Below are 16,274 nucleotides of genomic sequence, written 5' to 3'. Positions count from 1 at the left end.
GGATAGAGACCTACATTAGTGATGGGGATATATATCAAGGAAATCACAGATTCTTGCTTGTGAGCCCAACATTACAATCAAAGATTCATATCAGGAGATCACAAAAATTTGACATCTAGGTACCACAAGGATGAGCACTAATATTAATCAATCAATTATTTTTAAGCACCTCATTATGTATCAGGCACACAATGCTAAGCACTAGGAATACAAAGAAAGGCAAAAATTCAAAATACTCTGCTCTCAAGCAGCCAGTGATAGCTATTGTTTAGCCATTTTCAGTCAACTTTAGGAGACAGGTGAAGCAAGTTTTATCATCCCCATTTTACAGATGAGCAAACAGATTCAGAAGGGTTAGGTCAGTTGCCCAGTGGCACACAGATAGTACATAGGAGGGCTAGAATTCCAATACAAGTCTCCTGACTTAAAAGACTCTTGCTTTTTCTACTACATCTTCTTGTCTTCCCATTGACAAAGTTCTGTGCTATAGATCACTTTTGTCCATAAATAAATATTAAATGGGATTTAAATTGGTAGGAATGTATAAAACCTAAAATTTAGCAACAGAGTACAGATATATTTTACTAAATGTCCTTATGTGGTTCCTTAACACATGCCTATTGTAAATATCTCTTTCTGGCCACCACTGCCTTCTGTGTGCTTCTGAATCCTATTGACAGGTGAGCTTCTTGAGGGCAGGAAGAGTATTCACTTTTATATTTATATTCCTAATGTATGGCACACAACTTACTGCTTAACAATTGTTTCATAATAAGTTTCCATTAATTACTTAATAATAAATTTTTATTAATTTTATTCAGAAACATTTAACACCTTGTATGTATAAGGCTTTGTCTCAAAAGATTGACAAAAAAACCAATTACTGAGGGGACATACAAAATAATCTGGAAAATTATTTGATTAGAAAAATTAGATGAGTCAATCTTGAACAAGCAATAATTGATACATAGTTTTCATATTCCATTGGCAGCACCATGTGATATCAAGAGATCTAGAGAAAGAGCTCTACATATTCAATGGATCTTGCTGTGGATGATATAAGGGAGGAGATAGGCAAAAGATCTACAGGATAAAAAGCTGTGGATGGATTATGATCTCATGATTAAAAAAACATAATGATACTTGCTTGCATTTATATGTGCTTTAAGGTTTGTGCTTAACACATAAGATTATAAGTATTATCTCATTTGATCCTCACTACAATCCTGGGAGATAGATGTTATTATGATCCTCATTTTACAGAAGAGGATAATATTTTAAGTAGCTAGCCCAGAGTCTCATAGCTAGTATCTGAGATTGGATTTGAATTTAGGTCTTCTTGACTCCAGTTCCTGTATTCTGTCCAGAATACCCCTAGCTGATTAGATCATGGAAGGGAACATTCTCATCCATGAAATGATTAAAGCATTCAAATATCTAAGTGCCAGAATTTGGGTAGAAGACAGTGTGGGAGAGTTGATAAAGTGCTGGATTAGGAAGCTGGGAGACTTGAGTTCAAGTACCAGCTGTCATTTACTAGCTAGATAATTTTGGGCCAGTCACAACTTGCTTAGGCCTCAATTTTCTAAACTGTAAGGACTGAAGATGTTGATCTCATATTCTCTGGGTTTCTCTTCCAGCTCTAAATCTATGATCTTATAGTATGCGAGCACTTTCTTGTATGTCCTCTGTGCCTATTCAATCCTTCTAATATTATGATACTGGTTAAATCATATATACTTCTAAATGCTATGATTACATGATATATACATCTAAATTATCAACTGGAATTGGAAGGCAAAAAAATAGTAAGTTGGAGAAATTCATAAGTCTACTAGGATCATATCCATTTGTAGTTAACAGGCTAAATCATAGCAGATCCAGAACTTTGTACTGATTAATAATTAATATGGTAGAGGCAATTGATGGTACAGTTTTGAGCCTGAAATCAGGTAGACTTGAGCTCAAATCCAGATGCAGACATTTACTAACTGTATAATCTTAGGCAAGTCATACAACTTCTGTTTGCCTCTGTTTCCTGTGCTATCATATGAGGATAATGATGATACATTTACCTCCTGTGTTAGTTGTGAGGATGAAATGATAAGATTTGCAAAATGCTTAGTACTATACCTGCAGTATGATATTATATAAATACTAAGTAGTAGTAGTAGTAAAGTGAATCCTATCAATTGGTTAAAATGATCAAAATTATTAAGTCAGCTGTGGTTACATTACAGATGTAAACTGGACCATATACTGAAAAAGAATGAGAGGAAGCAGTATTTTTAGTCTGAAGGCACTAATTAAACCCCCAGTAAGTAACTGGAATAGGGCTGTTGCCACTGAGAGAGATGCTGAAGAGTCACAGCAGGTCTGAGAATTGCCAAAGACTGGTAAGTAATTACCAAAACAGCAGGAACTCCCAGAGAACTGAGAGAAATAGATGGGGTGCCAACTGTGAGGATGGATCTATCATCAGAATGGAAACCACCTGGCCAAGGAAAGCTGGAGTTAGCAACAAGCAATAAATCGGCAGGGATCTGGGAAGAATAAAGGAAGAAATGAGGAATCATTTAGAGGGGATGGGACCAAGAACACAAGGGGCAAGGCCCACTTCATCAAAGGCTAGAGCAAAGGAATTTGAAATCTCGGAAAATGGAACAAGATATCAGTTCTGGATAGCTATGAAAAGGCTGCTAATTACATTAGACCTGGCCATCCACTGGCTTAATAGTATCCAGGATGGCACTACATTCACAGAGTAGATTGATTGTATATTCCTAAAATCAGCCATAGAGAAGGATTATCTCCACTTTCTTACATATTGACTCCCCAAGGAATAGAGAATATTTATTTATCTACCCCAATATGTTCTTGGGTCAGGAAAGAACTATAGAAGGATGGAGAATGTGGCCACAATTCAGTATTTTGAAGATTTTCAAATACAACCAACCATTTCTCTCTGAGTACCTCTTAGCAGACTAACCTCAATGAAGTCAGGGATTCCATCTAATAATTTTTGTGGTACCTTTCATAATATTTAACATAATTATTGGCAGAAATAAAGTTCTCAGTAAAGAATTGTTTGGCTTCTCTAGGAGAGAGGGTGGGGTGAAGGAAAGGAAAAAAATTTGGAATATAAGGTTTTGCAAAGGTGAATGTTGAAAATTATTTATGAATGTTTTGAAAATAAACTTTAATCAAAAAAAGAAGTATAATATAATATTTTTTCTTTCCTTCTCTTTTTATACCTGAGATCCATTATTTAATCTTTCTACATAGTTTTTCCAAGAATTTTCATATTTACCACCTCCTAAGTTGGGCTTTAAAGGAGAAAATAAAATGTTGGAAGAATAGATCACAATTACTGGAACAAACTATACAAAGCCCAGAGATGGAAGAAGAGAAGGCAAGAAGGAGGAAAAGTGAAGAATCCTATTTGGAAAAAAAAAGAATCCTATTTTGTTGGAATGTAGAATGTATGAAGGGAAGTGATATATAATGATATAAGTTGGAACTAAATTGTAGAGGGCCTTGAAAGCAAGATTATGTATTCTTAGAGAATCAGTGAAGCTTGTTAAGTAGGAGAAAATCAGGATCAGTATATTAGGAGATTTGATTTGTCATCAGTGGCTGGATTAGAATATCAGAAAGACTAGTTAGGATGATATTATAATATTCTAGATGAAAATAATGACTTGAAAAGTTCAAGATATGCAAGGGATAAGGTAAAAAAAAAAACCAGAACAGATGAACAACATTCCAGGTACTAAAAAAATGGTAGATGTGAGTGCTGAGCCACTGTCAGAGATTCTGAAAGATGCAGCAGAAAGGGAAAATTGCCACAGGAGAAAATAAGGACAAATATGATTCCAGTTTTCAAAAATTAGGAAAACAATGGAAATAGTATCATTGAACTTGGTTTAGATTCCTAGAAAAAAAATTCTAGAAAGTATTATTTGAAAGTTGGTTACAGTACAACTAGCAAAGGAAAGAATGATAAAGAAATGAAGAAAACCAGGATGACTAGAAGAAATGGTAGATTGAAAGAGACTTGGGAGTGAGTTTGTGAGAATTGAGAAGCAGTGAAAGCAAATTTTATCTTGACATTTGGTGTTGGAGGGGAGAGAGATACACACAGATAGGCAATGAGAGAGAGAGAGAGAGAGAGAGAGAGAGAGAGAGAGAGAGAGAGAGAGACAGAGAGACAGAGAGAGAGAGAGAGACTGAAGGAATAAAAGAAACAGAAACAGAGACAGAGAGAAAGAAAGAAAGAGAAACAGAAGATGAGGGACAAAGAGACAAAGAAGGAGACAGAGAAAGGCAGAGGCAGACAAAGAGACAGAGGCAAAGAGAAAGAGAGTCAGAGACAGAGAGACAGAGAGACAGAGAGGAGAGGAGAGAGAGAGGGAGGGACAGAGGGAGAAAGAGAAGAGAGACAGAGACAGAGAAGGAATGAAAGACAGAGACAGAGGGAGAGAGACAGAGATAGAAAGAGAAACAGAGAAGATGAGGGACAGAGAAGCAGACAGAGACAAAGGCAATGAGAAAGAGAATCAGAGAGGAAGAAGAGAGAGAGAGAGAGAGGGGAGAGAGAGAGAGAGAGAGAAAGAGAGAGAGAGAGAGAGAGAGAAGGAATAAAAGAGAGGGAGACAGAGATAAAGACAGAGAGAGACAGAAACAGACAGAAAGAGAAAGACACAGACAGAAAGAGAAAGACAGACAGACAGATGTAGAAACAGAGACAAAGACAAAGAGAAATGCAGATAGAGAGATAGAGACAGAGAGACAGATTAAAGAGAAACAAAGACAGAGACAGAGACACAGAGAGATTCAGAGTCAAAGACAGAAAGAGAAAGATGGAGACAGAGAGGCACAGTGAGAGAAACAGAGAAAAAGAGACAGAGAGAGAGAGAGAGACAGAGAGAGGGAGAGAGAAAGACAGAAGACATGACATGATTGATGGAGCAAGGTTCAGGGAGTAGATGACAGGATAATAGTAGCTGGGAGAACATGTACCTCAACCCCTTTATTGTATAGTTAAGGAAATTGAAGCCCATATGGGTAAAAAGTCCCTTGTTCTAGATCGCATAGGTAATAAACAGAAGAACTAGCCTTTGAATCAATGATCTCTGATTCCTCAGAGGAGTTCTAATGCTGAGATGAATGAATATTGTCAAGGAGGAAAGTCACCTTATTCTTTTTCACTCTCACTTCATATTCTACAATTCTGGGATGTAATACCGATGCTGTGATATGATTAGCCATTATTCAACAACTCTTCAATGACTCTTATTCTCATACCTTGAATATTTCTACCCTCTATATTATTTTTGAGGAGCAGTCAAGCTGGAGATCATTTTACTTCCCTAGGATTGAAGTCTCTTATCTCTATTCCAAGGTTTTTCTTCCTTCAAAGGACAAAGATAAAAACTTTTCAGAGATGCTTAGTCTGTGAAACAGTTTTTATTTCATTTCTTGTATTTTTATCCTACCATTCAGTCCTCTTTGGTAGCCAAGCCAGGCATTATTATCCCTCTGTTATCCATGTGAAAATTGAGGTCCATAGAGTTTAAGCATTTAAAGCTTTTCATAGTCTGGTTCCAGTCCAAAATTTCAGACATCAAACATTCCTCTCCTTCCTGATCAATATGGTCCAGCCATTTTGGCCTCCTTATATTCTTCAGATATGACACTCTGGCTTCCATCTCCATACCTTTGCCCATAACTAGAATGTACTCTCTCCTTACTCATCTCTCTTTAATTTTCCTGACTTCTCTCAAGATTCAGGTGAAATCCCACTCTCCTACAACAGGTTTATTCCAGTCACTTCTGCAGTTATAGCCTTATTCTCTGCAAATGTTATAAATCAGGGCTTAATTTATTGTTTAGCTGATTATCTAGATTTAAGAAAGTGATAGAAAAAAAAGTTAATGCAGCTTAAACTTAAAAGTGTACTTTTCCCTGCCAATTGTATAATAAATAAACATTTAGCAGCACACTACTTGTTATTATACAACTATTTTGTATGCTTATATGTACCTGCTTATTTATATTTTGTTGTCCTCTTTAGAATTAGAGTTTCTTGAGGAAAGAGAGTGCTTTTTGTCTTTCTTTGAATTCTCAGAGTTTAGGACAGAGTCTGGCATATATAGTAAGCACTTAATAATTGCTTGTGGAAGCCATTCCCTAATTGATAAATGGTCAAAGGATATGAATAGACAATTTTCAGATGAAGAAATTAAAGCCATTTCTACTCATATGAAAAAATACTCTAAGTCACTATTGATTTGAGAAATGTACATTTAGACAACTCTAAGGTACCACTATAGACCTCTCAGATTATCTATGATAGGATAAGATAATGATAAATGTTTGGAGGAAAAACTGGGACACTAATACATTGTTGGTGGAATTGTGAACTGATCCAATCATTCTGGAGAATAATTTGGAACTATATACAAAGGGATTTCAAATTGTGCACACCCCTTGATTCAGCAGTGTCTCTATTGGGTCTGTATCCCAAAGAGATCATAAAAAAGGGAAAAGGACTCAGATGTGCAAAAATATTTGTAGCAACCCTTTTTGTAGTGGCAAGGAACTGGAAGCTGAGTGAGTGTCTATCAATTGGGGAATGGCTGGAATATTATTGTTCTATACTAAATGATGAGCAGGTTGATTTCAGAAAAGCCTGGAAAGGATTACATGAACTGATGATAAGTGAGGTAATTAGAACCAAAAGAAAGTTATACATAACAAAATTATGTGATGATCAACTGTAATGGACTTGCCTGTTTTCAACAAATAGTTCATTCAGGGCAATTCTAATAGCTGTGTGATGAAAAGATCTGCATCCAGAGAGAACATTATGAAGACTGAATGCGGATCACAGCATAGTTTTTTCATGTTTTTTGTTGTTTGTTTGTTTTTTTCTTTTTCATTCCCCCCTTCGATTTGATTTTTCTTGCACAGCATGATATATAGAACTGCACTTGTTTAACTGATATTGGATTACTTGTTTCTAGGAGAGGGAGAGAGGGGAAGGGAGGGAGATAAAATTGGAACACAAGATAAATATTGAAAAGTATCTTTGCATTTATTTTGAAAAATAAAAAATATTATAAAACAACAAAAAAATTGCTTTTGGCCAATTATGTTCTGGAATTAGCTTCTTTTTCACCTCTTCTACTTAGAATACATAGTTTGCTTCAAAGCTCAACTCAAAAGTTGCTCTCCATCAGACCTCTTCTGAATCTCTTTCTAAACTATAAATGCCATTCTTCTCTCCATTATTTTGTATTTTTAGAATGTGTTTTACATAGAATTATTATATGCATTTACATTGTCTCCTTCAATAGAACGTACTCTTGTTGAGGACAGGGACCATTCATATTTGTCTTCATATCAGAAGCACTTAAAATTTTCCTGGCACATAATAGAAAGGAAACAGGAAGGAAACAAATGTTTATTAAATGTCTACTATGTGCCAGGCACTGTGATAAATTCTTTACAAATATTATCTCATTTGATCCTCACAACAACCCTGCAAGACATGTGCTATTATCCATGAGGAAACTGAGGCAGAAAGAGATTACGTGACCAAGGTCATATAGCCAGTAAATATCTGAACCTCTATTTAAACTCGGGTCTTACCTGATTCCTGATCCATCACTCCATTTGCCAAATCAATTAGTTGTCAAATTAATGTTTATTGATAGCTTGATTAACCTAGCATAATACAGTTTTATGCTTTAAACATACAGTTTCTAACTTCTAATTCAGTAGTCTTTCCATAATATCATGATACCATAGAGTCAGATATAAATTCTTTCAAAAAGCAAGACAAATTAGGAAAGAATAGAGAGTGGTGATGATTTTAAAACAGTAGGATTAGAAAATGATTGGAGATGAAAGGAGGGATTCTAGAAGGAATCTAGAAGGAAGATGATAATCTGGTTACATTTTCACAATCTCATTTAGAATTGCTTTCATTATCATGCTCCTTAGGCCTACATATCTTTCAAGTGACAAGAAATGGCTCTATCAATATTACTTAAGTGCTCAATGTGCAGTACATTGTAATATGAAAATGAAATGGAGACTATGAATCCTACTTGAGACTTTTCACTTACTATTTTTGTTACATGTACCTCTTCCTTATCAAATCTCTGGAGTTAATGATTTTGAGGAAGAATAAAAATAGTTGTTTCCAGTATCACAACAACAACAACAAAAAAGATTCCTCTATTTTTTAAACATAAAGATATCTCTAATATTCATCAGTGATCAGTTTGGTTAATAGGAATAAGGATCAATTATGCACTTGTAGGCTGGATGTCTTTAAATGGAAAGAATCAGAAGCCACTGAAAAGAGGTGCTAAAAATAATCAGAATTAGAAATGGAGAGTTATTCAATTTATTAGGCGGCAGGGGGCAGCAGTGTGCCAAAAATGTATACCTAACCATAGTACTTTGGAACTTCTAACTTCGGGTTGTTATACTTCACCAAACACAAAGGAAAACAAGCACAGACATATAAGATCAACACATTTCCTCTGAAATTAAATTATATTTTCAAAGAAAAGTAATAATCATAATTCTTTTTCCTTCCTCAAGTTTTTCCTTCCTTTCTTGTTTCTCTTTTTCTTTGTTTTCCTTCCTTCCTTCCTTCTTCCTTCCTTCCTTCCTTCCTTCCTTCCTTCCTTCCTTCCTTCCTTCCTTCCTTCCTTCCTTCCTTCCTTCCTTCCTTCCTTCCTTCCTTCTTCCTTCCTTCCTTCCTCCCTTCCTTCCTTCCTTCTTCCCACTTTCCCTTCCTTCCTTCTTTCCTTCCTTTTTTTCTTTGTTTTTCTAAACATTCATTTTTTCATCATTAAGATGATGGAGTTAATCATCACTAAGGTCCCAGTCAATTTAAATGTCTGAAGCCTTGATCTAGAAGGAGCAAAGAAAAAAAAAAAAACCTACCTCCTAATTAAAGATTAACTTCATTAAAAAGTAACCCATATCACAGAATTGGTTTTTAGTTAAAATACCAAATGGTTGGCCCTTGAACTAGGGACTCACATCTGGAAGCTATGACCATCCTACATTTATATTCTGCTTTGACATACATTCGGCAACCTCTCCTGACAAAATGTAGAAGTAGTTCCAAATGTGGTGCAAAGAACCTTGGGCATAGAATCAGAAAAACTGGGTTTGTATCCTACCTTGGATAATTAATAGCATGTGATACAAGTAAGTCTTTTACCTTTCAGTTGCTTTAGGCAACTCCAATATAGAGATTATTGAAGTAACAAACTATATTTGTGGATGGACATTTCCTTACTCCTATATCATAGGCCCATTCCCTCTAGCTACACTTACAGATAACGCCTCTCTATGATCTGTATTTTTTGTATGTGTTTTGAAAACATTTATATGCATATTTTCCTGGTATGCTGGTAAATGTTTAATCACCAGTTCTTGGAGTGTGTGTATGTATGGGCACATGTGCATGTGAACATATGTGTAAACAACATACATTTATATTTGATCTGCATCATTAGCATTTTTTCTATCTTCTCAAGTCTAGACTATCACCAAAACAAGAAATCATGCCTGAGGTATAAAAGATCATAATGACAGTTTAACAATTGTTAAGAGCCATGCTCCAGATGGCTTCATCACACACTTGGGACAAGTTGCCCTTTGACAGACTGTAATCTCCTTAATATCAGGGATTGTTTTTAGTTTTGTCATTTTAACTCTATATCCTACCATAGTGTCTGGTCCATAATAGGTGGTTAATATTTGTTGAGAGATTTATTTTAATTTATGTGGTTCTAATCCATAACTTACAGGATATTTTGCATAACAGATATCCTCCCCTCCCTAATGGAGGTCATTCTCTGATTTTTTTTTAACACTAAAACTAGAATTTTACATTGCTTCTGAAATGGAGTTACCTTTTCAACAGTAACAAAAAATTATAACCACATAACTTTCTTTTTAAAAATTAAGTTTTGAACTACTGAATCAAAAGAAAAAAAACTTTTGACTTTTGATTGTTCATTTTTCCACAAAGGTAGAAAAGGCATTTTCCTGAATCTACCCAACAGAATTGACTTCCCCCTAAATGAATCAATCTATATTCCCAAATTTAGAATTCTTCCCTTTTTATATCCTCTTTTCTGATGCACTATTCTTACTTTGAAATTTATTTCAAAATGATAACACTCTAATCAACTTGATATCACTGGAAAATTTAATACAAGGTCATAAAACTTTCACAGTCTTCTCAGAGTCATTATCACATCATCAGTTTTCTGAATTTCACAATCTAAATGTCTCACTTCGAACAACTGTGACAAGGGAGATATTATAATTTAATTGTACCCATTATGTTTATTACTCATCTAACCTAGATGGAGGTACTCACAATATATTTGTTTTTAATATCTAACATTAAAGGGAAATATAGAAAATACCTAGAGTAGGTCAAAACAAATTGTTTTCTAAAAATGTTAAGTTTTTCAAGTTGCACAAAGTAGTTCATCTGGGAAACAAATATATTATGGGGACACATGACATATGACCTGTATATCTTTCCTCAGAGGAAAAAATGAAATTAATCGAATTTTCTGGTACTTACTCAGCAGGAATGCCACTAGAGAGACATTCAGGTGTGTTAGTATTCCACATTGGCCCATTCTGTTCTAGGTCATTCAGTAGTCATAGCACAATTAGAAAAAAAAGACAAACAAAAACAAAAATTCCTTCTTCCTTCTCCAGTATATATTGCCATTTGGAGCAATATACAGATAAAGTACAATTCTGAAAAGATCTGAAGTTTATTTCCCAGCATTTGACATTTTTTTCTTGACTTCAGCCTTCTGGAGCAAGCTTGTTAGTTTTTCTTTCAAATATTCTTGTTACTTTATTCAATGTCTTTCATCCTGAATTCAAATTTCTTAGACAAGGAATACTTTTGAACATCAGCATTTTTGCCTTCTTGAGTAGGGAGGGTAGTGATATGAGGAACCTACACCTCATTTTCTCTGGAAAATTTTAACAAACCTTTGACTAGGGTAAGATACTGTCAGTTGAGATAGTAAATCAACAGAAATACAGCTCAAGTTCCAAAGAATGTTATTCATTCACTTAAGGAATGCTTAGGGATATGGTAGCTTCTACAATCATTGACCCTCAGGGAGTTAATGAAATTTCAATTTTTTTTTTTTTTTATCTTGGGTATCACTCATACTTCAAGGGAGTCCTGAAATTGTAACCCAAGCCTTTTGACTTCAAATTTAGTTAGGTAGTGAAGTTTCTTCATTTCTTCCTTTTTCTCTCCCTCTCTCACTTCCTTCCTTCCTTCCTTCCTTCCTTCCTTCCTTCCTTCCTTCCTTCCTTCCTTCCTTCCTTCCTTCCTTTCTACACTATCTCTACAACTCAATAATTTCAATGACTTCCTGTTACCTTTAAGATGAATCAGAAAAACCTCTGATTTTTAAAGACATTCACATTCTGACCATTTTCTATACCCCTAAAATCTTCTTTTATGATCCAATGACAATGGACTTCTTGTTATTTCTCCTGCTTGCAAAACCCTGTCTTTTAATTTTCTGCATTTTTTGCTAACTATCTTATGCCCAGAAGGCCTTTCCTTCCCATCTTTTTCTCCTGGCATCCCTGGGCTTTTGTGGAGACTCAGTTTAAATCCCACTTCTTGTAAGAGGCAATTCTGGGACCCCCCCCCCCCAATATTTGTGTCTTCCCTCTAAGATTGCCTTCCCTTTATACTGTACATAACTTAGATGTAGACTTTTTTTTGGGTTTTTTTGCATGTGAGTTGCATTTTGAATGTGAATTCTTTGATGGCAGGGACCTTGTTTTTGTCTTTCTTTGTATTCCTACCACTTAATACAGCATCTAGAATGTGATAAGTATTTAATAAATGCTTACTGACTTACTGATACTTAATTAGAATGGCAGAATTAAAACTATTCCTACAAATGTGAGGTGAAAGACTACTTTCATTTAAAACCTGTTCAATGTCATTTACATTGACCCATAGAGCAATTTTTCTGACTGATTTGACTTTTCAAGTTTTTTTTTCCTAGAAAAGTAGATCATTAATTTTTACAATGCTAACCTGTTCTCACTTTAACTAAGTTAATGTCCACATGAACATTTAAGATATATATGCATTTCTCACAGTTAATATAACTTTGTATATAATCTTATAAAACCTTCTAAAGGAAATCAGAGAAATAATACTTAAAATTTGCCTGGAGGGAATGATTTAAAAACAGTTGTGTATATATTGGCATTTATATGACACTTTAAAGCTTGTGAAATATCTAATATATATAAAAACTTCACAACTATATGAGATAGTTATTCCAGGTAGTATTTCTGTTTTATAGCTGAAGAAATTGAGGTTTAGAGAGATTAGTAGACTTTTTTATGGTAATAAAACTGGTACTAGTGAAATTTGAACCCAGATCCTCCTGTTTTGAGGTCTGGCCCTTTATCCTACGTTTTTTATACCACTCAATTCTTAAAAACTTCAAATAATGACAACTCATATTTATTTCATAGTTTTACAGAGTACATTCCTCCCAAGAGCCCTGTAAGATCCAGAAATTCTACTGCACTAAAACTGAGCAATTTTCATGTGTAAAACCTACTTGGAATATAGCAATAAAAAATGCTATTTCATGAGTCCCTCCCCCACCCCATCCCTGCTTTTCTTCATATAAGACATTCTAAATTCATCTAACTTTTCCTCCAATTTTACATGAACAGTTTGTCTTGTATAGCAAAACAGCATCCCAGAGATAAATGGCCCCAGCACAATATTGGGAAGATCATGTTTTTGTTACCTCCAGGTACATATACTTTATCCTCTTCAATCAATCAAAAATTGATTAAGTACCTATGATATCCCAGGGAATACCAAGACAAAAGTGAAATAGTACCTGCCTCAAAGAGCTTACATTTGAATAGGGGAGACAATATACATGTACAATATATAGATATGTACAAGATGCATGCAGGGTAGTAACCTTGAAGGGGAAGACAGTAACAGCTATGCAAATTAAGCAATACCTCATGCAGGAGTTGGAGTTTGAGCTGATTTTTGAAGGAAGCCAGGGATTACAAGAGGCAAAGGTAAGAAGAAGGAGCATTCCAGGACAGACACTTTCAAAGTCACAGGGATGAAAAATGGAGTGTTATGTTCAAAGAACAGTAAATAGACCAGTATGATAAGATTATAAAATGCAAAAAGAATAATGTTTGAAGAAGTTTAAAAAAGTCGGATTGGGTCAAGTGAAGAACTGTAGATGCCAAATGGCAATCAATAGAGGTACTGATTTTTGATCCTAGATATTAGACAGAAAGAGTTCAATCTGCTACCACCTAATAAAAGAATTAGGTCAATCCCAAATTCTGAGACTCAACTCCTTCAAGAATGTACAAAGAACTTTCCTAACAAGCTTTCAGACTTGGATCTATGGAGACTTGCCTATTATTGTTGATATTCAAATTAAACTCATTAGTCTTATTTGATTAACATAAGTAAGGAGTATTACAACTAGAAAACAGAAACAGATAAGTTCTTAATCATATTACCACTGCCCAGAATGGGAAAAAGGGAACTGGCTTCACTTTTATTTCTTCCTTAATTTAATCCATATTAGAATATATAACTATTGTAAGCATGAGCAAAGTTTTTTAAAACCTTATTTTCAGTTTTTTTTTTTTTTTTTAAGTCATTTACTGGGTAAATATATTAAAGAGAGCAGTGAACAGGCAGGGAACTTGACTGTTCTGAATACAATGTTTATAGTGGATTATAAACTACTTGAGGACAAGGGATGATATTTAACTTGATGAAGCCTAATATCGTGCCCTGCACTTCACTGGTGTTCACTTAATGCTTGTTAAATTAAGCTGATTTACCTAGTGGTCTATACTACCTTGAAATGGAGAAATCTTTAGATGTCAGACAGTGGCATCCCATAGAGGATTTTTTTTGTTACTTAAAAACATATTTTGCATATTCAAAGGTTTCTTCTAATTGAACAAGGGCCTCCCAATATAGATAAAAACAAAAATAACAAAAAACAAAGATCCACCCTCAATAGTTCTATTTCTTTTCTATTACTTTGATCTGGAAGTAAGTATAGAGATCTTTTCCAGGAGTCAAATTCCCAGATAATCCTAGTATATATAAATTAGAGCCCATGCAGAATAAAATGAGATCAATTTATAAGTAACAGAAAGCAGTCTGGTATAATTTTTATACTCTGAGTTTATTTCTTTGCTCTCCTCCAATATGAAGAACTATGGAAATAAAGTTCAGTTAAATAGACTAAATGGTTAATAATATCTAACTTAATCATGAACCCCTCCCCCAACCAAGAAATATTGGGATAATTTTCATCTGACTATATGAAAATATTCTCATTAAATTGCAAAAGGCTGCATTATGAATAGAGTTTTCTTTAAATGACATCAGGTCACTTATCATGAAATTAAAACTACCATGGAATGTTTGCTGTCCGATATATTTTTAAAACTAAGAAATATATGGCTCACTATAATCTAAGCATTTCTGTTGAGGGTCATCTTCAGTTTTCCTAATCTATATCTTGCCACTGGACCCAGATAGCTCTAGAAGAGAAAGTGAGGTTGATGGCTTTGCACAGCCCTTCCTCACTTAAATACAGTTCACTAGCAAGTCATGGTCCTCTTTGAGAACAAAGGACAAACAACAAAAAGCACATCTGGCACATGGATATATTCAATAAAAGCTTGCAGACTAATTGTTACTCAATCAAAGCTTATGACTATGGCATAAAACACTGACAAATAAATGTGGGGAAAGACCATAAGGAAATACATAAAACATAGTACACAAATACTTCAATGAAAAACTTACATGTCATCTTCCTAAGACTGCGTATTATGCTTATGTCCTTAATTCCTAGGGAAGCATGTATAAAACATTTAACATTTTCATTATTTTCATACCTGATTTGAAAATGCCATTATACAAATTAATTTTTGAATCTTGAAATTTTTACCTCAGTGCTAATTTTCATTAGACTAGACATCATGCAAATTAAACATATTTCTCATTGATATAATTACAAAAAAAAATGCATCATGAAGATATATGTGACTTCAGATTACTTATCATGAAATTATAGCCATCATGGAACAAATGCTTTGCCAGAAAATATCTTTTAAAAACTAAGCCAAAGTATATTCACTTGTCTCCATGGCTTATGTATGGGCTTAATGGAAATCTAATTCCTATTAGAGTAGATGTAATAAGACATTCTGTTTTAGCCTTCCAAATATTGTATAATTGCATATCTCTGCATTTTCTATCAATAGTTCTGTTTGGTTTCTACTCCATGGAACATCATGGTCTCACACATATCTCCCCAAATGCTTTTCAGCTCCCTTTTTCATGTTGCTTCCCCCATTAGTTTCTATGTTTCTTGAAGACAGAGACTATCTGTTTCTTGTCTGTATCCCCAGCATTTAGCACAGTTCATACTGCGCAGTAGGTGCTCAAATCATGTGTCTTGAATAGAAATTTAATTGAATATCATATTTATATGTAAAAAGCTCAATAGCCCTGAGTCAGAAATTTGTTTTTGATTTCATAATACAAATAATTTCCTTAGTATTTAGAAATTATGATGATGATTCTTCAATGGATACATCCTTCAACAATATAGACAGTAACTTGTCCATACCTGTTCATCCAGTATAATTATTGTTATTCTTGATTTTCCATAGATTCTTTATAGTGTAATGCTGGAGAAACTGAGGCAACACAGAGATTAGAAGTTTTAAATATTTTTATAGTGGAGAATTGGACTGGCGGCCAAACAGGATCCATGTCTGACCCCTAGCTTGCTGAATGGGACTCTTGTTTCAAAGCATCCAGTGATGAGCAAATAATTCCAGAGATTTTTATAAGGCTCCAGCGATCAGGGAAACAAAGGCAAGGGATGGGTGACAGAACATTGGTGAGTGGAAATTCCAGGAAGGATCATAACTTTTTTAATTCTGATAGGTTGGGAGTAAAGAAGGAAGGATTATAAATTCTAATAAGTTGGGAATGAAGAAGCTAGGAGACAGGAAGTCTGAGCCAGAAAGATGACCAGGGGTTTAAGATAAGCCATCTGGAGTTTTATGACTCTTTGGAATGCTAGAGTGGCCAGAGCTCTGCAGTGCTGATTATTATCTCAGTTCTAATGGCCAGG

At 34.6% G+C, this 16,274-nt stretch overlaps 1 protein-coding gene across 3 annotated transcripts in view; it reads right to left on the bottom strand.

The window, feature by feature from the left end:
* OXR1 (oxidation resistance 1) overlaps nucleotides 1-16,274 on the bottom strand; it is a 568,147-nt gene that overhangs the window by 197,854 nt on the left and 354,019 nt on the right. The window contains exon 4 of one of the 3 annotated variants that reach the window (XM_031947111.1): nucleotides 14,933-14,977. The exons of the other annotated variants lie outside the window; for them this stretch is intronic. Within the exon in view, the coding sequence (XP_031802971.1) occupies nucleotides 14,933-14,977 (45 nt within the window). The remainder of the gene's footprint in view (nucleotides 1-14,932; nucleotides 14,978-16,274) is intronic. 3 annotated transcript variants of the gene reach the window in all.

Source organism: Sarcophilus harrisii, chromosome 1 (assembly GCF_902635505.1).
Source record: "Sarcophilus harrisii chromosome 1, mSarHar1.11, whole genome shotgun sequence".
Taxonomy (NCBI): domain Eukaryota; kingdom Metazoa; phylum Chordata; class Mammalia; order Dasyuromorphia; family Dasyuridae; genus Sarcophilus; species Sarcophilus harrisii.
Note: the sequence above shows the minus strand (reverse complement) of the source record. Positions and strands in the feature narration are given on the sequence as shown.